The 26,667-nt window shown below is 32.8% G+C and overlaps 1 protein-coding gene across 8 annotated transcripts in view; it reads right to left on the reverse strand.

Annotated features, from left to right (window-relative positions):
- Positions 1 to 1,140: 1,140 nt before the first annotated feature.
- Positions 1,141 to 26,667, reverse strand: part of LOC143240265 (uncharacterized) — a 52,442-nt gene continuing 26,915 nt past the window's right edge. For 7 of the 8 annotated variants that reach the window (XM_076482435.1, XM_076482430.1, XM_076482431.1 and 4 more), the window contains one exon: positions 1,141 to 12,318. In XM_076482435.1, coding sequence (XP_076338550.1) covers positions 8,150 to 12,184 — 4,035 coding nt within the window. In that variant the 5' untranslated portion in view covers positions 12,185 to 12,318 and the 3' untranslated portion in view covers positions 1,141 to 8,149. The remainder of the gene's footprint in view (positions 12,319 to 26,667) is intronic. The other variant, XR_013021688.1, reaches the window with a different exon arrangement.

Genomic DNA, 26,667 nt, shown 5'->3' on the forward strand with positions numbered 1-26,667 from the left:
GTGATGACTAGCTGCCTTCCCTCTAGTCTTACACTGCTAAATTAGGGACGGCTAGCACAGATAGCCCTCGAGTAGCTTTGTGCGAATTTCAAAAAACAAACAAACAAACAGGCTCCAACTTCCAATGTCGTGATACTGGTTTCGTGCTTTCGGTAGTAAGACACCCTAAAGCTTGCATGTGCACTGGAGAGCGTGTCACAGTTCTTGATATAATATGTGAAGGATGAAATACTTTTTAGGCGAGTTCTATCAACACTTCTGCTAAATGATAAGGGATAGGGTGTAGAGTGGATAGTTTAAAAATATTCAAATCTCATTCGTTTTGTCAGTTTGCGATCGGTCAGCAAAAACAAAACTATATATGGTAAAACTTGTAACCACAGTAAAATAGCAGTAAGAGGACAGACGTTTAATCCCTTCACTTACACAAATAAACAAACGCCGCAACCTACACCTGGTCAAACATCCAGTACAACACGCACATACAAAAGCGAGAAATTGAAAGCTATAATTATTAGAAATCAATGACAAACGAATCAACATTTTTAACCTCTCACACACACTTATTTGAAACCCTACGTTCATCGTAGTGCGGTTAATAATCAATGTCGCGTGCCATACTTCCTAAAAAACGAGGTACTGTATTAGTAAGTGATGTTCTTACATGAGGACATGTTTAAATGTACGTCCAACCGTCGACTCACATAAAATTATCGCACGCGTTTAGAAATGCGCCTCGCAGCGAGAGTTATTTTGTAAGTACAAACCGAGAGAGTTGGGTTAGACATGTTACTGAGACAGGAAAAATATGGGCTGGCATGATACAACTTTGATTTTTCAGGGCTGTTTTATTATTATTAATAATCTGTTTTCCTTTCAGATATAAACTAAATCGAAGCTTGAATATTATCAAAAATTACTTAGAACAGACGGGAATTCCAAGTTTGTGTTCATCTATTTTTGTTAAAAAATAGGGCCGTTCTGAAAGATATATATAAATTGTTCTAAATATAATCGACTTATAAACTTTGTGTAATTTTAACAGAAAGTGGATTAAGGGTGGTGGTGGTTCTATATAAAAATAAAGAAATGAATAATAATAAAATTAAATAAATAAAAACAGAAATAATAAACGAAAGGTGCGAAAAGAACAAAACGTATACTTTATTGAGGTAGAATAAAACAGGCTTATATGACAATACATACACTTATTGAAACTATATTGGTAATGGTCCACGTGGCAAACCTATTTTACTCTCCATGCACTACCATAAACACATTTTCATGCTTTAAAAACAACTTTGGTCTCTTTTTTCCCATGCTTTGGACTAGATACGACAACTTCGTCACCTATCTGTTTGCAAAGTATATTGTGAATTTTTCAAGTTTATCATTGTTTGAAGCACCATAAAAATAATTAGACAAATCCAAGAATGCCAGCTTATGCACATTTCTCTAAATTTATTATAACACGTGACACAAACAACAAAAAACAGCAGCTGATGGGGGTTAGTGATTGAATGTAAATAACAACAGGACCTGGTGTAGGTTACTGACCATGTGTATATGACAACAGGACCTGATGGAGGTTACTGATCGTATTTAAATAACAACAGGAATTAGTTGAGGCTGCTGATTATATGTATATGACAACAGGACCTGATGAAGATTACTGATCATATGTAAATGACAAAAAGACCTGATGGAGGTTACTGACCATGTGTATATGACAACAAGACCTGATGGAGGTCACTGACCATGTGTGTATGACAACAAGACCTGATGGAGGTTACTGACCATATATATATGACAACTTTGTTCAGTTAAATAAATAGTACGAAAGTTCACTGGTCCAAAGAGTCGAAACTAGTCTGAATTTTTGGTACTTATAACAGAGCTATATATATATTAACGTTGTATGTTGATGTCTCTAATTTTGAACTATTGATTATAGGGAAGGCAGGTAGTGTGCAAAACCCTATAATCCACGCCAAGGAACTCACAGTTGTTCGTGTAACGCACTTACGGTTTAAAGTTTGTATATTATTGTATGGTATCGCACGCATTCGGCAATGGTTCAACAGGTACAAAATCCAGAGCTATACTCGCGATACTAATTTATACTGAAAAAAAAAAGTTTATATGAAATGTGTTATTAATGATTTTGAAAAACAAATGAGTTGGGTTATGTTTCTTTGTTACAACTTTACTATTCTATAATATGACTTTGACAAATTTTAATTGGACCATTGAAACTTCGGACAGTCTATAGAAGAAAAGGTCAGCATGCTCTCCTCCCATACAATCCATGTTAGATATTTTATGTTATCTGTAAATATTTTGGTCCATGTGTCTGTGTGAATTTTTTTTTCTTGCTTGTTTCTGGTAGTTTCGAGCAAAGCCACTCGAGATCTGTCAGCACCAACTATCTTTCAATTTAGAAGTGACAGACTAGAAGGAAAGTAGCTAGTTAACATCAACCACTGACAACTCTTGATCGTCAAATTATAACGCCCCCACGGCTGAAAGGACTAGCATGTTTGGTGATGTAGATTGCAGGATTCGAATTCGTGACCCTCAGATTGTCAGTTGAGCACCCTACCCATTAAGCTGTATGTCTGGATGTGTAATAGCTCTGGTTATAAATGCTAAGTGTACGTGTTAAGATCACTGTTAATGGGGCTCGGCATGGCCAGGTGGTTAGAGCGCTCAACTCGTAATGTGAAGGTCGCGGGTTCGAATTCCAGTGTCACACCAAACATACTCGCCTTTTCAGTCGTGGGGGCGCTATAATTTTACGCTCAATCCCACTATTCGTTGGTAAAAGAGTAGCCCAAGAGTTGGCGGTGGGTTTTGATGACTAGCTGCCTTCTCTGTAGCCTTACACTGCTAAATTAGGGACTACTAATGCAGATAGCACTCGTGTAGAGCTTCGCGCGAAATTCAGAAACAAACAAACAATGTTAATATGTGTATTTTAATATTAGGCCTACCGTAAAATGAAACTTGGGTCTTCATGACACTTAAGAAACTGGCTAACAAAATACAGGTGACACCTCTTGACCATATAACATGGTGCTAAGACAGTATACACACTGATCGTTCCCGAGACACACTTATATGGTTTACTGTCTTTCGTACGTTTCTTTTAAAGCAAGTGATATATTTGTTAGGAACGTCGATTCACATGTTATCTCGCCTATATGTTAGTTCAATGGTTTGTTTTTATTGTTTATGAACTCACTAATAACAGTAGAGGTGTTCCTAGTGTTCTTTTACTGAGACTAGTCTTGTTTTGGTTGAGAAACCTCAGAAAGTTACACGTGTACTATGTTTTGAAGTCATTTAAATAAACCCAGTTAATTAAATATAATCTACGCTTGAGATGAATTACATTTATCCATTGCATTCAAGTACTGTTTACCAAGAACGGTGTTTCTTAATCTCTGTCCCCCGCTAGTACAGCGGTATGTCTCCGAATTTACAACGCTAAAATCAGGGGTTCGATTCCCCTCGGTGGGCTGAGCAGATAGCCTTTGTGGCTTTGCTAAAAGAAAAACACACTTAATCTCTAGTTTATAGTGCGTGTTGTATTTTTTCTTTTGAATCTCTAATTTCGGGGACTTCTACTTCTGATGATTTGGTTTATAACGAAAATATATAAACAAAAAAACTAAAAAGAAGAAAACCCACACATCATCGATGGTTGTTATTGTTTTATTTGGAAGCTACAAATTAAACTGTGTTTTTTAACCACAGAGAATCGAAGCTGTTCGACACCCACTCTCTCTCACTCCTTGAGGCTTCATACATGTGTGTGTATGTATTCCTTCTCCCGGTATATAAATACGTACCCGTTCGTGTGTATTTAATTAAAAAATTAAGCCAACGATGTATTAACTCGAAGCTCAGATAAGGGAGGCACGTATACTGACAGATGTTAAAATACCCAACTCTGTTGAATATTATAGAGGAACTATTTCCATTAGTAAACTCGTGCCGAGGTAGGGCAAGTTGTTTGAAATATTTGTGTAACGTTTACGGCTGGCTATTGTTACATTTCATTGACGGGTTCAGACCTGTCCACAAACTCGTGGTGAAGAGTGGCCTGAAATTTAGATATAACGGGAAAGGGAGATTTTATGAGAAATGAGGTAGAAAATGGGTAGTTTAGATGGAACCAAATGAATTATGGTAACATACAGCTGTGGTGAGTGACTCACTCATTTCGGTGACCCCTGCTCTCTGTCTCTTCTCCTGCATTACTTTGTGTTTTCCACGTGCCGACCACTCCAAACGTTCCGTTTATTCTCCCACCAGCTGCGACACTAACAAAACACCAACCGCCCCACTCCTTTACCAAGTTATAAATCTCGTTTTGAAAGTTTTTAGGCCCTGTCACTAATTCCTCACCTTCATAACGTTGTCTATTACGGACACTGTTAGAGACAATAAATATTGGTAGCGATGTCTGTGTATCTTCACGAATATGACTGTGCCCATTTTTTATTTAGACAAATATTGAGGAAGTATGAAAAAATATACTTTTCATACAACGCCCAGAAAACAATTTGAGGAGGAAAAATATATATATATACACATACACACACGCACACACACATATATGTACATACTTTGTAAGAGAAGCCTATTTGAACTGTTTCCTTGCAGAGACGGTAAGCAACTATTAGGCTAACATCTTACAAGGATTGAAAACTTGGTTGCACTTGGGCGTGAAATTAACACCGTTTTAACCGATATAAATTTGTGAGTGTTTTGTTCGGTCGTGAATAGTATTGGTGTATGTAGTGTTTGATATTAATAAGTCAGTGCCTCCAAGTGATGTGGTTTATTATCTAAGTCTATATTTTGCATAGTTTCAAGTACGTGTTAAAACTGTGGGATCGAACACCCTCCCCATGTCTCAGATGTTGACTACATACGAATAGAAATGATAACGAAATTGTTATCTAGAAACACGGATTTGTTAAAAAGGTGTTTACTGTTAGATGAAACCCACTTCTTACAATGTAATACAACTGTGTACACAGTATAATGAGAGGAGAGCATGCTCCGTGACAGAGATGTATGTTAAATTTAGCTAATATCGTATACCAACGTGACATTTGCAGTATTTCTTCTTTGGAAGAATGTATCGATAAGAGAGTAAATAAAAATAGTTAAACAATTAAGGTGTAAATATTTAAAAACGGGTATTTTTTCCATTGGATTTGCTTAATTAAACAGAATGAATCCATACATTTTAAAGTAGGTCAAAAGTAAAACTCATGCAACTATCTACACCATTACTCAACATTCTGTTGTGTTCTCAGCATACCATACAATATTTACAAAAAGGAAACTAAATTGTTGGGTGTTTTTTTTTCTCATAAAAAGCAGAATATGATGAAACATACTGATCTAAAACAAGTACATGGAAATCATTAAACAATCCTAAAAATATTTTGTGTTTTTATAATTTAAATTTCTAAGTAAAAAATAAAAACATGCAAGCTCGAAAACTATAGTTTGATGACATTTTGGTGTTTTTAATTTACTGGTAAAACTAAAATCATCTTCTTAAACTCTACTAAGATATGCAACTTTATCCACAAAATTATTTTCTAACATTTTAAACAACACGAATCTATGGTATATATATATTTAAAAAAAAAAAGAAGATCCACAAACAGGAAAGTCCACTTAGACAGATCCAGAGACAGCAGAAGCTATTTTAAAAAGGTACAGCTGCTAAAATTATTTGTGATTAGCTCACAGTACCATGTGATCAGCATGGAACAGTACCTGGTATTTGACTAAGGGACTTCATGCACTGGTTGAATATTCATTAAATGTATTATCAAATAGAGATCCCAAACATGACATAAAACTGGATTTCTACATTGCTTAGAATATGTTAATGGTCACTGAAGAACAAAACAAAAATCCAGAACAGGATCATACTAATCTATATATACATATATAAATGGAACTTCACAAACATTTAACACATTTAAAACACCTTTTCCTATAACGACTTAGTAAAATAATCTTAAATCTGAAACACAAGTATACTTTTTTAAGTACACTAGCTCCATTTGTGATTAGCAGTATACCAGCAATGAGGGGGATTTTAAAAAAAAAATTAACTGTATAAATCGTTATTTCATTTGTTGTATCTTCAACCATTGATAAGAATATTTACATTTAGGTGAACCTAGTTTAGTGTGTATTTCTAATCTAAACACAACACAATTTTAAACTCAGACAAGTCTGTAAATTTTCTCTTTTGATTCTTCTAAATTATTCTTTTAAGGAATTTTAATCAAAACTATAAAAATATAAAAAAGGCCCTGTAAAAAAAGGACCATAAAATACACAGTCATGCATGACTTTAATTATTTTTGTTGGGTTTCAATGCTTCATTGATTTGCTTCCTTAGTCTTTTTAAATCACTACATAATACCATTTTGGTTCTTAGCCACAAAGGGAAACTACTTTTAAATTTGAGTCTTTTTATTTAAAGGGGTTGATCTCAATTGGTATTTCTTTGGTTGAATTTTGGCTTTTAAGACCAGTTACATTTTCATTATACTAGATTTTAATGTTTGTGATATAAATATCAATAATTAATTACTCTTTTGTAATATTCTCCATATTCAATTTTTTGTGTCTAATCAGTTATTTTGTAATTGATTTACAAAAAGTATAAAAACCTAAACTTTTGAGCTCACAAGTTTCAGTGTTTGAAACATAAGATCCTAGTAAATGGTGTTGATCGTCTTTAGTTTTTAAGGTTACAATGTTCTTTGTTAGGGTCACAATGGCATTTCAATCTTTTTTGGTTGTTAGGGTTACAAATGGAGTTTCATTCTTCTTTGGTTATTAGGGACACAGTGGCATTTCAACCTTCTTTGGTTATTAGAGCTACAGCGGGGTTTCTGTAATTTCATGGTTAAGAGTGCTTAAAGCAGTGTAAGTTTTGTTTTCTTACATAGAATGATATGACTAGTTCTAAATCACTGGTGAACTTAGACAAAGTAAATGTTGATAAATCAGGTAATTCTAATTTTACACCTACACTACATACAGGAAATGAAATAGATAGATACAATACACAATGTAGAAATCCATTTCATGTGGGAATACACATAAACCTGTTTAATACTTATTCCCCACCTGTATAAAGATATTAAAGAAGTAATTTCAAGGTTATACATATTTCACACATAAATATCTCTCTTACACAACTATATCTATACACTTTGTAAGTGTATACTTCAATATATTTATTAATAAATAGAATTAAAAGTATTCAATATGTTCATTATATTTTCTCTAATATACTCATATATCCCTGACTTCAAGTAAATGAAAAACACTTGGAAATTTTTGATTGATTAAGTGGAATTTGTTGTTACCTAGGTAACATAACAGTAACCTGAGAACTACTTGGTTTAACCAATAACCCATACCTGACATATACCAGTGGATTATTGTCATAATCAGAAGAAGAGCTTCCTTCAAATTGCCATCAACCTTTTATATTGCATCATTTTGTTACAGTGAAGGCAGAGGCATGTTGAATTTGTCTTAATCACACAAGATCTTCTGGTCAGTTTGATTGTATTTACATTAAAAAAAAGACAGTTTACACAGGTCAGTTCCAATTTTTTTCTTTTCATGACAGGAGCTTGCTTCATCTTCAAACAAGATGCTTTGAGCATTTCTGTGTATTTGATGTGCTATAGAGTTGTCTTTTGGATGCTTCATATCAGACGACCACCACAGTTCAAGAGATACACACACACACACACACAAATAAAATAAAAAGGAGAAGGACAAAGAGAAAACCAGGGTTCAAAAACTGTACAAAGTCAAAAATCCCCAACAAACACACACACAGCAGCAAGGTACCCGTAATGACTGTCATCAGTGATATGACAAGACACACATGTGAAAAAACAGCAGTACCAACAAGTAAAATTTTGATTTTCTTTTCATTTGAGACTGATGACAAATTGCACACAGAAACTAAGAATGTAAACATCCTCACTAAAGCTTTTGATTATTGGTATTACTTTCTTCAATCTACACAGATTGGTTCCATCAAAAAAGCTCATTAAAACCTTTTCACAAGATTTTGTTCTCATGCAGGAGTCAGAGAGAAAGCTACAGTCATAGGCTGAGATATCTTGTGGCAAACAGGGAGGTATACAAGAGATGGAACAAAGTTATCATTTTTTACATTTCCATCCATTTCTGGCTGGGCCAAGAAAAAGGGTTGCATGATGAAGGTGCCAGTGGTATGGGGGTTATGTGGCATGGAATAACTCATAGGAGGCTGCTCACGTGTACCATGATCAGTTGAAGGTAGATCTGGCTGAAAAGGAAACTCTCTCAGTACAGGCTCTGTTAAATTTTCTGATGCAAACTCTCTGTTATCTGGAATACTGGCATCTGTAATGACAAAATGTTGTAGTTCAGCCCTTCTTAAGATTTTGGGACTATTCTCATGTTGTTTGTAGATATGTTGCTTTAACATATCCCAGGCTTTTGCAATAAATCCACAGACAGGGCAGTGGAAGGATTTTAATATTTTCTGCTGATTCAAAATCAGCTTCTTGCTGTTATGAAAAGCATGAATGTGTGTTAGGCAAAGTTCTCGTGTGCGAAACTTCTTATCACACTTGCTACACCGATACCTCTTTACCTTTATTCGTGGCTTAACCTGACTGTGTCCATTTTCATTCTGAAAGTTTTCCGTCTTCTTCTGCTCTCCATTAGTCTCTGTAAATAACTTGGATGTTGGTTTTAGTGGATGAGATAAGTTTTTTGCAGAAACTCCTACTGTTCTATGACTGAGGAGGTGTCGCTGAAGAGAGTGGCTGTATCGATAGGCTCTGTGACAGATCCGACAGAAAAACTTTTTTTCTCTGTCAACAATCATTGTTGTGTGTCTTTTTTCATGAGCATACAAGTTTGACAGCCAACGAGTGGTGTAAGTGCAATATGAGCAATGATGTAACTCTGTTTCTTTTTCTTTTCCTTCTAGAAAATCCATACTCATAGATGATGCTCTTGGTGATACACTTCCATTAACAGGGTTATCAAGCTGATCTTGGATCATCACCCCAGAGGAATCTTGTGTTATTTTAATCCCTGAGCTACTGATGATTCCCAACTCTTCAGTTGATGTGCGGTGATCCTTGATCAGGTGAACCTGCAAAGCAACCTGATCAGCAAAACTCTGGCCACAGATGACACATATGACAGCTATCTCGTTAAAAAACACATTTTCAGGGCTACTCAAAATGTCTTTTTTGGCAGCATTGTGATCATTTATTATGTGGGTTTTTAACCATTTGATGCTTTTGAAACGACGATCACAAAGTGGACAAATTTCTGTGTAGTGGCTAAAATGTTGGCTATCAACTAACTCTCCAGGCAGTAGATTCTGGTTACTAGAGCCAGCTGATTGAACAGAAGACTGACATAAACTTTCTTTACTTGGAGGAGGCTCCTCATATATTCCATGTGTGTTTTGTTTGTGAACTTTGAGAAAGTACTTGCTACAAAGTTCCTTTTGGCAAACATCACAAGTAACACCTCCAATAGTGCTGATCTTTGCTGCTTCCTTTGGCTGTTCATTAAGATCAACTCCATGCATCTTCAACATGTGAGTTTTCATGAAGTATTTGTTGCAAAGTTCCTTATTGCAAATGTTGCAGAAGTTGGAACCAGTGAGGACTTTTGATTTGTTGTTTATTGTTGGAGAAGGAATAGGTTTACTTGTGCTACCTGGTTGTGTAGACTTTAGAGAGAATTGGTCCGATGTCCCATTGTTATCATCTACTGGAATGTTGTGAATATTTTGCTTGTGAATTCTTAGGAAGTACTTACTGGAAAACTTCTTTTGGCATATTTCACAAGAAACTTCCACCTCATGAACTGCAACAGAAGGTGGTGATGCTAGTGGATGACATAAGGATTGCTTAAAATGCATGATATGGTCTGTTGTCTTCTGTGTTTCCAAGGAAGTTGTACTATATCTATCTTCGTTTAGTAAATATCCATGCTCATTCATTGTGTGTGCTCTTAGGTAATATTTGCTATCGAACTGAAGACCACAGATACTACATGTTACTCTGTTATCATTAATTTTTAGAGGTGCATTCAATTCCTTGATCATGGTTTGTAATCTCTGCAGGTCCTGACCAGAAGACTCTTCAGGGAAAGATTTGCTACTTTTAACTTGCTGCTGAAATATTTCTGTAGTAGTGTAATTTACAGAACTGCTAGTAAGGGGTTGCTGTGGATCTACTGGAGAATTGGGTTTTGAATTCTCTTCTTCTTTGATGTGTGGAATATTATGGGTGTAAAACATATGCATTTTCAGAAGATGCAGACTAGCAAAAGGGCGATTACAGAGTTCACAGACTGATTCCCCAACTCCTTCTCTATATACATACATGTCTTCTTGTTTACTATGAGATTCTTGTAGTACAGTTCCTGGAATGCTACTAAAAGGAAGCACTTGACCTGCTTCGGAAAGGACTGGGGAACAGGCGTGTTCCCCGCCAGACTGTCCATCTTTGCTATTGGATTCTGAGACATTGATACTATGTTTTTTAATTCTATGGATGTGCAAGAAATATTTGTTACAAAACTGTTTACAGCACAGTTCACAAAATGCGTCTGTGTTGATTACACCAATCTCTTTGAGCTTGTCTGGAGTCAAATTTGTTGCACCTTTCTCACTGTTTGAAGAGTCTTCTTTAGGAGGAAGGAGAATCTTGTTTTTAGAAGTTATTGAAACAGTTGCTGAGGTAGTGACAGTTTCAACAGAAGAACTCAGTTTAGGTAGCATAGTTTGATTAAAAAAAACATTACTCTGTACACTGAATAAAGTGGAGAAAGTATGCTCGGAAGATTCAGTTGTCAAAGTAGTTGGTGAAGTTTTATTCTTCTCAGGTGAAATTACACTGTTGTCACTGGTTCCTGAAACCTTTTGGCTTTCTTGAATGCCATGAATCCTGTATTTGTGTTTTTTAAGGAAATATTTGTTACATAATTCCTTTTGACAAATTTCACAGAAGGCTTCTACGTTCATGATTCCCTGCTGTGGTGTTGGTTGTCTAGTTGGAAGATTTTGTAATAAGGGTGGGGGAAGAGGAATTGGATTGGTCCGGTTGTTGCTCAAAAATGTTCCAGGGTATGAAGAGCTTATCAGTGGCTCTACTGAGTATATTGCATGCTTGTTAGCCTTGTGGGTTTTAAGGAAATACTTATTACAAAACTCTTTATTACACAGCTCACAATAGGCCTCAGGGTTAAAAATGCGATTGCTTGGGTTTAAACTGTTGGGAGCTGCAGAGTTTTGTTCTTGGAGTTGAGGGAGTACAGGGAAGAGGAATGGTGCAATGGAGCTTGGAAACATGTTCAGAGGAAGAGACATGTTTGGTGGCTTTCCATCTGCTGAGTGGGATATAGGTATCAAAGGTGGCATGCTTGGAAAGAAAGAGTTCTTTGTAAAGTCCCTACTTCCAAAAGAACTGGTGCTAGCATATGAGATTGGCATGGTGGATAATCTTTGATCATTAAACAATGTGAATGATGAGGCTTCAGTGGTCCTCACTGATTCAGAATTTTCCTGGGATTCAGAGTTATTTGCTTCCCTGCTATTTAATGAGGTAGATTTGTTATGAGACTGATGATGAAGCTGCTTTTCTAGCAGTTTCTGGACATGCTCTTCTTCAACGTGGACACGTAAGAGTTCCTCACTCTGAAATAAACTACTGCAATAGTGACATTTTAACAATGATCGCAGGCTTTTGTCTAACTCTTTAGAAGTATTTTGGTGTTTAATTTTCAGGTTTAAGGCCTCATCTGAAACCAGTTCGTCTCTTTCCTCAGTGTCAAGAACCTGTGTCATCTGATACCTCACTGGATTACTTTGTTTTCGTCTTTTCTTTGCCCTGTGTTCCACAACTTCTGTAGATGTAAATGCAGACCCAAATTCATTAGTTGGGTCTAAGCTGTTTCCATCATCATCTCCTGAATAGTCTTGAGCATCTGCTTGTAAAGAGCCATAAGCAATGGAGTTTTCTTCTAGCATTGGAACATTGTTATAAGAAAAAAGTGTGTCTAAGTGGCTTTCTTCTATTCTTGTTGACTCTTCCATGGTTAATAACCTAACCTTCCATTTAAGTTTTGAGGCAGAGTAAGCCTTACATCAGAAACAGAGTTCTTTATTTCAAATGGGTGACTCCATCCATACTCAGTGGCTCTTATTATTTTATTTTCCAATTTCAGGTCCTGTGAAACATAAGGAGAAACACATAAGAGTTAATAAAATATGTTTTGAAAGGGACATGATGGAAGTAAAACTGGAATTATTGAAAAATATAATAAACCCACTCTGTCCTGTTTACAGTTGAAAATAAAACAATTAATGAATATCACAAATCTGGCTACAAAGTTAGGTTAGCTTCATCTAGGTTTGGATATTTTACTGAAGCCTTGTGTTATTTGATGAATATGTAACATCCATAAAATATAACAAAAATATGCCTCACATTACAGTTTTGTAATATAAACATGAAAATACTTGCAAAAAAGTTAAAACCATTTGCATGAAGAAAACTGATTTCTTATTAGGAGTACCTGGCAGATAATTTTATTAAGTATAATGTGAATAACTCTAGATAATACAACAAAGAGTGAAGAATCAAGTTACATCTGTTACAATATAAGTAAACCAATGTTAAAATCTTCCTCGATAATATGTTTTAAAAAAATCTACTCTTTCATGCTATAGTTTTGTATGAGCTGTCATAAGCACTTTTTAGTTCTATTTCTGCAAACTTCAGTGTCTGCAGTGTCATGTATCTAGTTTACTAAATTCAGTGTATACAGTGCCATCTATCTAGCTTACTAAATTCAGTGTCTGCAGTGCCATATATCTAGCTTACTGAATTCAGTGTCTGCAGTACCTTATATCTAGCTTACTGAATTCAGTGTCTGCAGTGCCTTATATCTAGCTTACTGAATTCAGTGTCTACAGTGCTATTATATCTAGCTTACTGAATTCAGTGTCTGCAGTGTCATATATCTAGCTTACTGAATTCAGTGCTTACACTGCCATATATCTAGCTTACTGAAATCAGTGTCTACAGTGCTATTATATCTAGCTTACTGAATTCAGTGTCTGCAGTGTCATATATTTAGCTTACTGAATTCAGAGTGTACAGTGCCATATATCTAGCTTACTCAATTCAGTGTCTGCAGTGCCATATATCTAGCTTACTGAATTCACTGTCCACAGTGCCATATATCTAGCTTACTGAATTCAGTGCTTACACTGCCATATATCTAGCTTACTGAATTTTGCAAGCATTATATCACTTTAAATCAGAGTTGTCTGATTTAAAGTTATAGTGGCAGTTTAATGATGTGTACGTGTCAGCATACATTTAAATGTAAAGAAACTTTGTAGCTTGAAGCCATATAAACACCTTTAATGAAGAATGATTTGCAAAATGCCACAAATGTTGACAGTTATATAGATTGGAGCCCATTTAACAGCATGATTATGGAAAAGGATTTTGGCACACTAGTATAGCAAATAAGGTATATTTGTAGACATGGTTATTACAGGTTAAAATAATATTATCTGTTGATAAGAATCATTAAGTAGTCTTTACTTGATGTGCCAGTTTTTGTATCTTTATCTGAGAAAAAGATATTCAATTATTAGAAAGGGTTAAGAGAAGATCTACTAGGATGATTCCAGAGATGGAAAGATTATCATAAAGAAACAGGTTAAAATCTCTCAATATATTTTATGTTAGGAAAGACAAAATGTTTACTAGTTAATTAGAAGTTCAGGAACACTGTTACATTTCCGTTAATCCACACATGAATGTAAAAGACAGCAAAGTGAGAAACAATCCATATTTAAACTATGTTAGTGCTATTTTTTCATGTGCCTGACACGAGGGATTGTTATTCCCTCACAGTCTTGTAAGACTACAAGCTTACACAGTTAGCGTAAGGATCAGTAGGATAAAGGCCACTGATTTTTTTGTACTCATTATAAATATGAAAACTGCAAGGAAATAAGTTTCAGATAGTTTTACTTTTGTAATAGACAGTAATGTGAAGTGAGCAGGGGCTCACTGTTATAAAGGGCACTTTTATTAAAATTTAGTACTATAACAAAACTACTTTTTACCCTAAAAACATGCAAGTCTCTGTGTGTCATTCATTTTAATGCTAAAATCCTTTTTTCCAGGACTAATAATTCACAACAAGCAAAGTGTACAATCAGATGTATTACTCATATTAGTTGACAATTTTATGACAGAGAAAAAGAGCACTTTTAAGGCATTAGGGAATAAAAGGACAGGCATTAGCCCCTTCCCCTTCAGCTACTGTCCCTTATCACAACCCTTGCTAATCGGGTAATTGACTTAAGGAATTGGTTTCTGTTGGCAGTAGTAGAGGCAAATACTTTATAAGACAGTGACAAAAGTAATATATAAAATGCTGGTTTAAGTGTTTCAAGAGTTGGTGCAGAAGAAAAGCCATGTATGTCCAAATTACCTCTTTCTGTCTGCATGTTATGTCTCTCAACTTATCAAGGTCACACCTGATCCCTAAATAGTCAATAACAAATACCATGTAAAATGTAATCTTTGACAAGATATTCTACATGGAAAGTAAGTTTGTACTAAAACCAAGTTCAGGACTAAGTCTGCAAAGTTTATTCTTATTTCATTTCATTTTAATATCTGTATTACAAGTGTTAATACCAAGTTTCAAACATCAAAATAAATCCTGTTTATTTTCTTCTTGAACAATGAACATACATTTAAACTAATGTTTTCACACCCAAAATTCATTTTGGCTGTTCTTTTTATGGTATTCGATGATAAGGAACCCATTTTTTAGAACATAATGTTTGAAGACAACTGTAATGGATAGTAAAGGAAACTGTTGACGTTTTTACAAGCTCATGCCACTTTGAAATATATACGTCAAAATGTTGTAAGAACAGTGATTCATTCATGAAGGAGGGAGTGTTATGTGGTTGATTTTAGCATATCTTGAGCAGTCAGAGTAGCTTCCATGGAAAGCTTCTCTTATTCCACATACTTTGTATGTATATATAGCACACAGCTCAAGGACTAACATAGTTTATGTAATTAGAATACCTAGAAGATGACAGGAAACAATGTTTAATTTCTAAAACTTTCTGTTATTTGTGACTACAGAAAATCATGGAATACAATACATAAAAAACAAAATATACAAATTTCCTCCAACCTCGTGACAAGCAACACTGAGTATACTGACACAGAATAGTTTCTTCATGCTCAACAGAAACTTTACTATAATATGGAATACATGCAGCCAGAAGTCACTGACTTTATGTTAACATTTGGTTTTCTGAATGTTTTTCTATGAAATCATATGATACAGTAATTTCTCTAGGGATGTTCAATGACCACTTTTAACCAAATTTGTTTTCCACTGAATAAAACTTAAGATGCACCATTCACATGATCATCTTCCTTGAAACCTTAATGAAATCCAAGTGTGTTATGAACTAGTAACTGTCCTGTAATATACATCCATATGTATTACCACTTTTTCATTTCTTAAGGTCTATAAAGCATTCTACTGTGTACAGTAAAGTTAAACCATTTACAAAAGTTTAACTTTTGTTTTCTACAAGTAAGAGGGACAGATAGACATCACACACATCAGCTGGTAAAGTATGGTAAATATAGCTAAGGAATATGAGGGTAACTTTAGGATGTAGATTATCTTATTACTAAATATCACACTTTGTCAAATGTGACGTTCTACGACTTGAGACTTTTCTCATAAATGAGTGATATAAATATGGTCTGCACTAAGAATTTGTATTAAATGTCAATGAAAAAAAACAAAACATGAATTTGTTCTGGCCTAATAAACTTATATTATGAACAAGTCTGGCCTTATTGGCAGTGACAAATAGGAAACAATACATACTTGAAACATTATTATATAGAGTTGCTGGAAACCCCTAATGGACCAGTAAAGAATAATGTGACTCAAATTACTATGAGTCTTAAAATTCTATATTTTACCACAGGTGGATATTAGTAGATATTTGTGATTATTTGTTTTTGGACAATATCCCATATGTGCCCATAATCTTAAAGAAAAACATTGAAGTTGCACTTCATACACTGTCCTTTTCAAGCTAAAATCAATGAATTTTCCTACAAAAATTGTATATATTTTTAGCATACTGTCAATTATGTACAGAAAAGCAAAGACAATCAGTTTAAGAACTGATAAACCATAATCTGAATGTGTACAAACTAAAACCTCAGAAACCATTTTTGAATGAATATTTTAAAGACAAACTTTTAAAATTACACAGAAACTTGATTTAATATCAAATGTTATCAGGATTGAGGCCTGCCAGCTTAGCTGTTAGCACATCACTTTAAGCATACTGAAGTGAGTTCTGAGTCCCAAGTGTGAGTCGTGTTTATATTACTCAACATCCTGATACATTACATTGGCAGCTAGCTTCACATTACTCCACCATCTAAAGGTTTGACTTGATAATTGACCTGCTGTTCTTGTGTTGCCATTGTTTGTTGGTGGTTTAAATATTGAATCATGAGGGACCTTATTTTGAATGAAATAAGAGACCCTGGTGATGTTAGATTTCTTTACACCCTGACATGTGATAATGTCTTGACATGTAACAGCAAAATTTAGAGTGAAAACAGTTTACTAATATTTTTAATTGGTTAAATAAGATGAAAGGTGGTCACACAAGCAGTGTATAATGTACATGTACCAATTAAAATAAAGTGTCTTATTTCACAGTTTATTTTTCTTGCCAAGATACTTTTCAACACTAAATATTAATTTGACTGTCAGTTGAATTTTTCAAAAACATTCTTAACACTTAGGATGAGATTTTTTTACCTAGACTACTAGGAACCCATATCACTATATACAAGTTTTAACAGTTAAATGTTCCAATATCCAAAGGTGGTTTTGATATATATAGAAATTAATTCTTTATGTTTTGTTAGACAGTAACTAAACTAAAAACTTATGGACTATTTTCACTTTATGCAGTTTAGATACCACTTTACAAATTCATGCATTCTTTCAAGGTCCCTAACCATCATCTCAACAAGCATCAGGGAAGTGTGGCGAGGCATGAAGATGTATTTAATAGTTCATTTACCAGAAAATACTTTTACTCTAACTTTAAAGTTATCAGAACAATGCCCAATATTTTTAATAACATCCTGAAAAACAAAGACTTTTTTTTTTACTAATTAAACATGAAACACCTATAACTGAAATTTATTATTATTTTTTTGCACCCATAATTTTACATGTCACATTTTAATTACATTCAGGATAAAATCTTAAAAGCTTTGTAAAGAACTTTGTTTTCATAACTGCATGACAACATATTAAAATGTATTGAACAGTATGTTTTCATACACATGGTTCTAGTTCACATACAAAACTTACATACATCTATGTTCCTTGTTTACAAAGAGATTTGATTACTTAATGATGTGAGATAAGTATTCACTGTAAGGTTTGAAATCATTCATGTACCTTTACTATAGAGAAATGTGCATATTTAGAGACAATGTATGAAATAGTGAGTCCTACTATGAAATGTCTAATACTTTCTGAACAACTCATGTTAAATCATATAATAATTGGGACTTCACATCTTGTGACCAAATATTTTTTGAAAGAACATTTTGTTAGTAAAGATATAATTTACTTTGGGTATATGCCCCCTCACTTCATGTCTAACAACAACAGCATTTTTTTTCAATATAGGTTAAGTCATTTAAAAGCCACATCATACAGAGAAGGATGAATTACCAAGATGTGCAAGGTAGGATCTTACAGATTACATAGCAACCCCTCACATTTTAATGTGGTCATTCCCCTGTTTAGTAATAAACTCAGTCATAATCCTTCATACAGGTGGATAATATAAAATGTATACATGTGCTTTAAGTGTTCATTATCTCACCTTAACTCGTTCAGTGCTGTAGAGGAGATAACTCGTCCAAGCTGATCGGTAACACAATGCCACAGACAAGTTATTGTTTTATGTTTTGCACATATTTCTTCATTTAGTGTACTACTATTAGTTTGGCTTGGAGAAAAAAAATAGTATTTGTTGCTTATTTCCTTTGTTTTAAAAAATTACTCAATTTTGCTGAAAAAAACCAGCATAGGAGCTGCCATAGCAGCTGAAATAGTTGACATCAAATGTAGTAAACATAGTTAAAACTAATCATTTCATATGTAAACAGTGCACAATATTTACTTAAAGTGAACAACAAAAGTATCAAGGCATTAGAAGTTTTGTTCCCCTACACTTATTACTTACCACCAGACAAATGTATTTCTCATGATTAATGTAAGTTTTGCAATTTAAACTTTTGAACTCATACCATAGTAAAGATTGTGTATTGGGGAACCTTCATTAGAGATTCAAACACACTAATTACAAAAAAATGCAAATAAAAAATATTAGTCACTAACAGATGCACATAAAAGTACATTAGTTACTAATAGGAACACATAAAAGAACATTAGTAACAAATAGGTGCACATCAAATAACATTAATCACTAATAGGTGCCAATAAAAGAACATTAGTCATTAATATGTGCACATAAAAGAACATTAACCACTAATAGGTACACATGAAAGAACATTAGTCAATAATAGGTGCACATAAAAAAGAATATTACTCACTAATAGGTACAGATAAAGACACTAGTGAATAATAGGTACACATAAAATAACATTTGTCCCTAATAAGTGCACATAAAGGAGAATTAGTAACTTTTGGGTGCACATAAAAGAACATTAGTCATTAAGAGGTACACAAGAAAGAGCGTTAGTCAGTAATAGGTATGCCTAGAAAACATAAGTCATTAACAGGTACACATAAAAGAACATTAGTCACTAACATGTACACATAAAAGAACGTTAGTCACTAATACATACACATAAAAGAATATTATTCAATAATAGATACAAATAACAAATAGTAGTAACTAATTGGTAGACATAAAATAATATTAGTCACTAATAAGTACACATAAGAGAACATTAGTCACTAATAGAAACACATAAAAGAACATTAGTCACTAATAGAAGGAAATAAATACATTAGTGACTAACAGGTAAACACAGAAGAACATTAGACACTAATAGGTGCACATAAATACATTAGTGACTAACAGGTAAACATAAAAGAATATTAGTCACTAATTAGTGCATATAAAAGAACATTAGTCACTAATAGACACACAAAAAAGAACACTAGTCACTAATAGATGCCCATAAAATAGGTACACATAAAAAGATTAGTCACAAATAGGTGCCCATAAAAATTACTAGTTACTATAGGCAACATAAAAGAAATTAGTCATGAACAGGTTCTCATAAAATTAGATTAGTCTCTAATCGGTGCACATAAAAGAAATTTAGTAACTTTTACCTGCACATAAACACATTAGTGACTAATACATAAACGTAAAAGGACATTAATCAGTAATAGGTGCACATAAACACATCAGTGACTAACAGGTAAACATAAAAAATGTAGTCACTTTTACCTGCACATAAACACATTAGTGACCAATACGTAAACATAAAAGAACATTAGTCAGTAATAGGTGCACATAAGTACATCAGTGACTGACAGGTAAACATAAAAGAACATTAGTCACTAATTAGTGCACATAAAAGAACATTAATCTCTAATATGTACACATAAAACACTAGTTAGTAATAGGTACACATAAGCGAACATTAGTCATTAACTAATAAGTGTACATGAAAGAACATTAGTCACTTTTAGGTGCACATAAAATAACATTTGTCACTAATAGGTGCACATAAAAGAACATTAGTTACTCATAGGTGCACATAAAAGAACATTAATAGGTACACATCAAAGAGCGTTAGTCATTAATAGGTACATGTAAAAACATTAATGACTAATAGATACACATAAAACAACATTAATGACTAATAGCTACACATAAAACAACATTTGTCATTAATAGGTGCACATAAACACATTAGTGACTAACAGGTAAACGTAGAAGAACATTAGTCACTAACCTATTAATTAATAATAGGTACACATAAAAGAATATTAGGCTCTAATAGGTGCACATGAAAACAGTAGTCAATAATAGTTATACATGAAAGAACATTAGTGACTAATACTTACACATAAAAATAGTGACTGATAAGTACACATGAAACATTAGTCACAAATAGGTATAGATAAAATATTAATCACAAATAGGTGCACATAAAATAATATTTCGCACGAATAGGTACACATAAAATAATCACTAATAGGTACACAAAAACTAGTCACTAATAGGTACACATAAAAGAACACTACTCAATAATAGGCACACATAAAACAACATTAGTCACCAACAAATGCACATAAAATAATAATAATTAATAACAGGTACATATAAAAGAAAATTAGTCACTAATTAGTACACATAAAAGAATATTAGTCTCTAATAGGTGCACATAAAAGAATACTAGTCACTAAAAGTTAAACATGAAAGAAAATTAGTGACTAATAGGTACATAAAAGAATATTAGTCACTAATTGGTACACATAATAAGATTAGTCACTAATAGGTGCACATAAAAGAACTTAAGTCACTAATAGATGCCCAGAAAATGACATTAGTCATTAATAGGTACACATAAAAGAACATTAGGCACTAACAGGTGCACATAAAATTAGATTAGTCCTTAATAGGTGCACATTTAAATGAAATTTAGTCATTTTAGGTGCCCATAAACACATTAGTGACTAACACGTTAACAAAAAATATCATTAGTCACTAATAGGTGCACATAAAAACACTAGTCTCTAATAAGCACACATACAATTAGATTTGTCACTAACAGTTAAACAGAAAAGAACATTAGTCCGTAATAGGTACACATAAAAGTAGTTTCTAATACGTACACATAAAAGAACATTAGTGACTAATAGGTACACAGAAAAGAACATTAGTCACTAATAGATACACATTGAAAACACCAGTTTTCATAACTTATTTTCATAGAAAATAAATTGCTACTAGGTACAAATAAAAACTATTCATTAATAAGTACACATAGAAGAACATTATTCTCTAATAGGTGCACATTAGATAACATTATTGACTAATAGGTACATATAAAACAGTAGTCACTAATAGGGGCACATAAAAGAACATTACTCACTAATGGTTGCACATAAAAGAATATTAGTGACTGATAGGTACACGTAAAAAACAGTGACTAATAGGTACACATAAGAAAACATTAGTCACTAATAGTTACACAAAAAAAATCTGTCACTAGTAGGTGCACATAAACATTAGTGACTAACAGGTAAACATAAAAGAACATTAGTCACTAATAGGTACACATAAAATCACATTAGTCCCTAATAGGTGCACATAAAAGAACATTATTCGATAATATCTACACATTAAAACACTAATCACTAATAGGTAGACATAAAAATATTTGTCTCTAGTAGTTACACTTAAAAATCACTCGTAGGTACTAATAAAAAACACGACACTAATAAGTTCACATAAAAAACATTAGCCACTAATAAATACCCATAAATTAACATTAGTCACAAGTAGTTACACATAAAAGGACTTGTCTCTAATACGTACCCATAAAGACACTAGTCACTAATTGGTACACTTAAAAGAACATTTGTTACTAAGAGGTACACATAAAAGAATATTAGTCTCTTAACAGGTTACATAAAATAAAATTAGTCCCTAATATCTGCACATAAAAGAAATTTAGGCACATTGAGGTGCAAATAAAAGAACATGAGACATTAATATGTACAAATAAAAGAATATTAGTCACTGACAGATACATATTGAAAACACTACTCACTAATAAATACACATAAAATAACATTAGTCACTAATAAGAGTGCATGAAAGAGCATTAGTCACGATTAGGTACACATAAAACACTAGTCACTAATGGGTACACATCAAATAAGCTTAATCACTAATAAGTACACAAAAGAGAACATTATTCACTAATAGGTAGAAGTAAAACACTAGTGCCTAACCGGTATATATAAATGAACATTTGTTACAAAGAGGTACGTACACCTAAAAAAATATTAGTCACTAACAGGTGCACATAAAATAACATTAGTCTCTAATTGGTGCATATAAAAGAGATTTAAACAGTTTTAGGTGCACATAAAAGAACATTAATCATCAATAGGTACATATGAAAGAACAATATTCACTAATAGATACATATAGAAACCACTAGTCACTAAGAGGTGCACAGAAAAGAATATTAGACTCTTAACTAGTGCATATAAAGCGATTTACTCACTTTTAGGTGCACATAAAAGAAGATTAGTGACTAAGTCACTATAGTCACTAATAGATACATATAGAAAACACAAGTCACTAATAAATACACATAAAATAACATAACTCACTAATAGCTAGACATGAGACAACATCAGTCACAAATAGATACACAACAGAACATTAATCGCTACTAGATTCAAATAAAAACTATTCATTAATAAGTACACATAGAAGAACATTATTCACTAATAGGTGCACATTAGATAACATTATTCACTAATAGGTACATATAAAACAGTAGTCACTAATACGTACACATAAAAGAACAGTAGTCACTAATAGGGACACATAAAAGAACATTACTCATTAATGGTTGCACATAAAAGAATATTAGTGATTAATAGGTACACATAAGAAAACATTAGTCACTAATAGTTACACACAAAACATTTGTCACTAGTAAGTGCACATAAACATTAGTGAATAACAAGTAAACATAAAAGAACATTAGTCACTAATAGTTAAATATAAGAGAACATTAGTGACTAATAGGTACATATAAAAGAACATTAGTTATTAATAGGTACACATAAAAATACATTAGTCCCTAATAGGTGCGCATAAAAGAAATTAAGTTATTTTAGGTTCACATAAAAGAATATTAGTCACTAAGACGTACACATAAGAGAACATTAGTCAGTAATAGGTGCACATAAAAGAACATTATTCGCTGATATCTACACATTAAAACTAATCACTAAGAGGTAGACATAAAAACATTTGACTCTAATAGTTACACTTAAAAAATCACTCATAGGTACTGATAAAAAACACGACACTTATAAGTACACATAAAAGAACATTAGCCACTAATAGATGCCCATAAATTGGCATTAGTCACAAGTAGTTACACATACAAAGACTTGTCTCTAATACGTACCCATAAAAACTAGTCAGTAATTGGTACACTTAAAAAAACATTTCTCACTGAGAGGTACACATAAAAGAACATTAGTCACTAACAGATGCACATGAAATAACATTAGTACCTAATATGTGCACCTAAAGGAAAATAAGACAGTTTTAATAGCACATAAAAGAACATTAGTAATTAATATGTACACATGAAGTACATTAGTCACTAATAGGTACACATAGAAAAGACTACTCACTATTTGATACACATAAAATAACATTAGTCACTAATAAGTGCACAAGAGAACATTAGTTACACATGAAAGAGCATTAGTCACTAATAGGTACACATTAAAATACTAGACAACAAGAGGTACATATAAAAAAAACATTAGTCACTAATAGGCACACATAAATAACATCAGTCAGTGACATGTGCACATAAAATTAGATTAGTTCCTAATAGGTGAACATAAAAGAAATTTAGTCACTTTTAGGTGTACATAAAACACTTGTTACTAATAGGTGCATATGAAATAACATTAATCACTAAAAAATACGTATAAGTGAACAATAGTCACTAATAAGTACACATAAAAACACTCGTCACTAACAGGTACACATAAAAATATTTGTCACTAAGAGGTGCCCATAAAATAACTTTAGTCAGTAGTAGGTACACATAAATAGACTAGTCTCTAATAGGTACCCATGAAAACGCTAGTTACTAATTTGTGCACTTAAACGAACATTTGTAACTAAGAGGTACACGTAGAAGAACATTAGTCACTAATAGGTACACATAAAAACTAGTTTCTAATACGTACACAAAAGAACATTAGTGACTAACAGTTGCACATAAAAGACCATTAGTCACTAATAGGTGCACATAAATTGACATTAGTTACTAATAGGTACACATAAAAAGACTAGTCACTAATAAGTACCCATAAAAACATTAGACACCAGTAGTTACACATAAGAGAGCCTTAGATACTAACGGCTACAGTTAAAAGAACATTAGTCGCTAATCGATACTCGGAAAAGCAGTAGTGACCAACAGGGACATATAAAAACATTAGTCACTGATAGGTACACATCAGAGTAAATTAGTACAATAATAAATACACATAAAAACTTTAGTCACTACTAGGTGCACATTAAAGAACATTTGTCAATGATAGGTGCACATAAAAACACTAGTCACTAATAGGTAGACATTAAAATATTAGTCACTAATTGGTACACTTAAAGGAATATTTGTCACTAAGAGGTACATATAAAAGAACATTAGTCACTTACAGATGCACACAAAATAACATTAGTTCCTTATAGGTGCACTTAAAGGAAAATTAGTCACTTTTATCTGCCCATAAAAGAACATTAATGATTAATAGCTACACATGAAAGTACATTAGTTACTAACAGGTACACATAGAAAAGACTAGTCACTAATTGATACACATAAAATAACATTAATCACTAATAAGTAGACATGAGAGTACACCAGTCACTAAAAGATACAAAATAAGTCATTAATCGCTGCTAGGTACAAATAAAAACACTATTCATAAATAAGTACACATAAAAGAACATTAGTCACTAATAGGTGCGCATAAAACAATATTAGTCAATAACAGATAGACATAAAGACTAGTCACTAATAAGTACACGTAAAAACTTTAGTCACTTATAGGTAGACATTAAAACATTTGTCTCTAATAGGTAGACATTAAAACATTTGTCTCTAACAGGTACGTAGAAAACACTAATCACAACTAGGTACCCATAAAAAACACGTCACGAACACATGAAAGAAAATTATTCAGTAATAGGTGCACATAATGTAATTATTCACTGATATGAAGATATAAAATACTAGTCACTAATATGTACAGATTAAAGAATATTAGTGATTAATAGGTAGACATAAAAATACTAGTCACTAATAAGTACCCGTGAAAACAACATTAGTCACTAACAGGTGCAGATAAAAGACCATTAGTCACTAATAGGTGCACATAAAATAACAGTTACTAATAGGTACACATAAAAAAATTGTCACTTTTAGGTGCAAATAAAAAACTTTAGTCATTAATATGAACACACAAAAGAACACTAGTCACTAAAAGGCACACATAAAAATCACTAGTCACTAATAACTACACAAAAACATATTAGGCACTAATAGTTACACATAAGGGAACATTAGTTACTAATAGCTACACTTAAAAGAACATTAGTCGCTAATCGATAGACGTAAAAGCACTAGTGACCAACTGGTATATATAAAAAACATTATTCACTAATAGGTATACATAGGAGAAAATTAGTACAATAATAAATACACATAAAATCATTTGTCACTAATAGGTGGACATAAAAGAAAGTCACATTTAGGTGCACATATAAGAACATAAGTAATCAATAGCTATACATGAAAGAACATTAGTCACTAATAGTTGCACAAAAAAGAACAATCATCACTTATAGGTACACATAAAAAACTAGTCACTAATAGGTAGACATAAAAAACATTTGTCTCTAATAGGTACACAGAAAAATATTAATCATTACTAGATACCCATAAAACACATCACTAATTAGTACACATAATAGAACATTAGTCACTAGTAGGTACACATAAAATAACCTTAGTCACTAATAAGTACACAAAACAGAATATTAGTCACTAATAGGAACGCATAAAATCATATTAGTCACTAATAGGAACGCATAAAATCATATTAGTCACTAATAGGAACGCATAAAATCATATTAGTCCCTAATAGTTGCACATAAAAACTTTTAGTAACTTTTAGGTACTCGTAAAATAACATTAGTCACTAGTAGGTACACATAAATAGACTAGTCTCTAATAGGTACCTAAAAAACGCTAGTCTCTTATTGATGCACTTAAAAGAACATTTGTAACTAAGAGGTACACATACAAGAACATTAGCCACTAACAGGTGTACATAATATAATATTAGTTAATAATAGGTACACATAAAAGAACACTAGTCACTAATAAGTACACATAAAATAATATTAGTGATTAATAGGTGCACAAAAATTAGATTAGTCCCTAATAGGTGCACATCAAAGAAATTTAGTTACTTTTAGGTGCATATAAACACATTAGTGACAAACACATAAACATTAAAGAACATTAGTCACTAATAGGTACACATAAAAACACTAGTCACTAACAGGTACACATAAAAACACTAGTCACTAACAGGTACACAAAATATTTGTCACTAATAGGTACACATAAAACA

Source organism: Tachypleus tridentatus, chromosome 13, assembly GCF_004210375.1.
Source record: "Tachypleus tridentatus isolate NWPU-2018 chromosome 13, ASM421037v1, whole genome shotgun sequence".
Taxonomy (NCBI): Eukaryota; Metazoa; Arthropoda; class Merostomata; order Xiphosura; family Limulidae; genus Tachypleus; species Tachypleus tridentatus.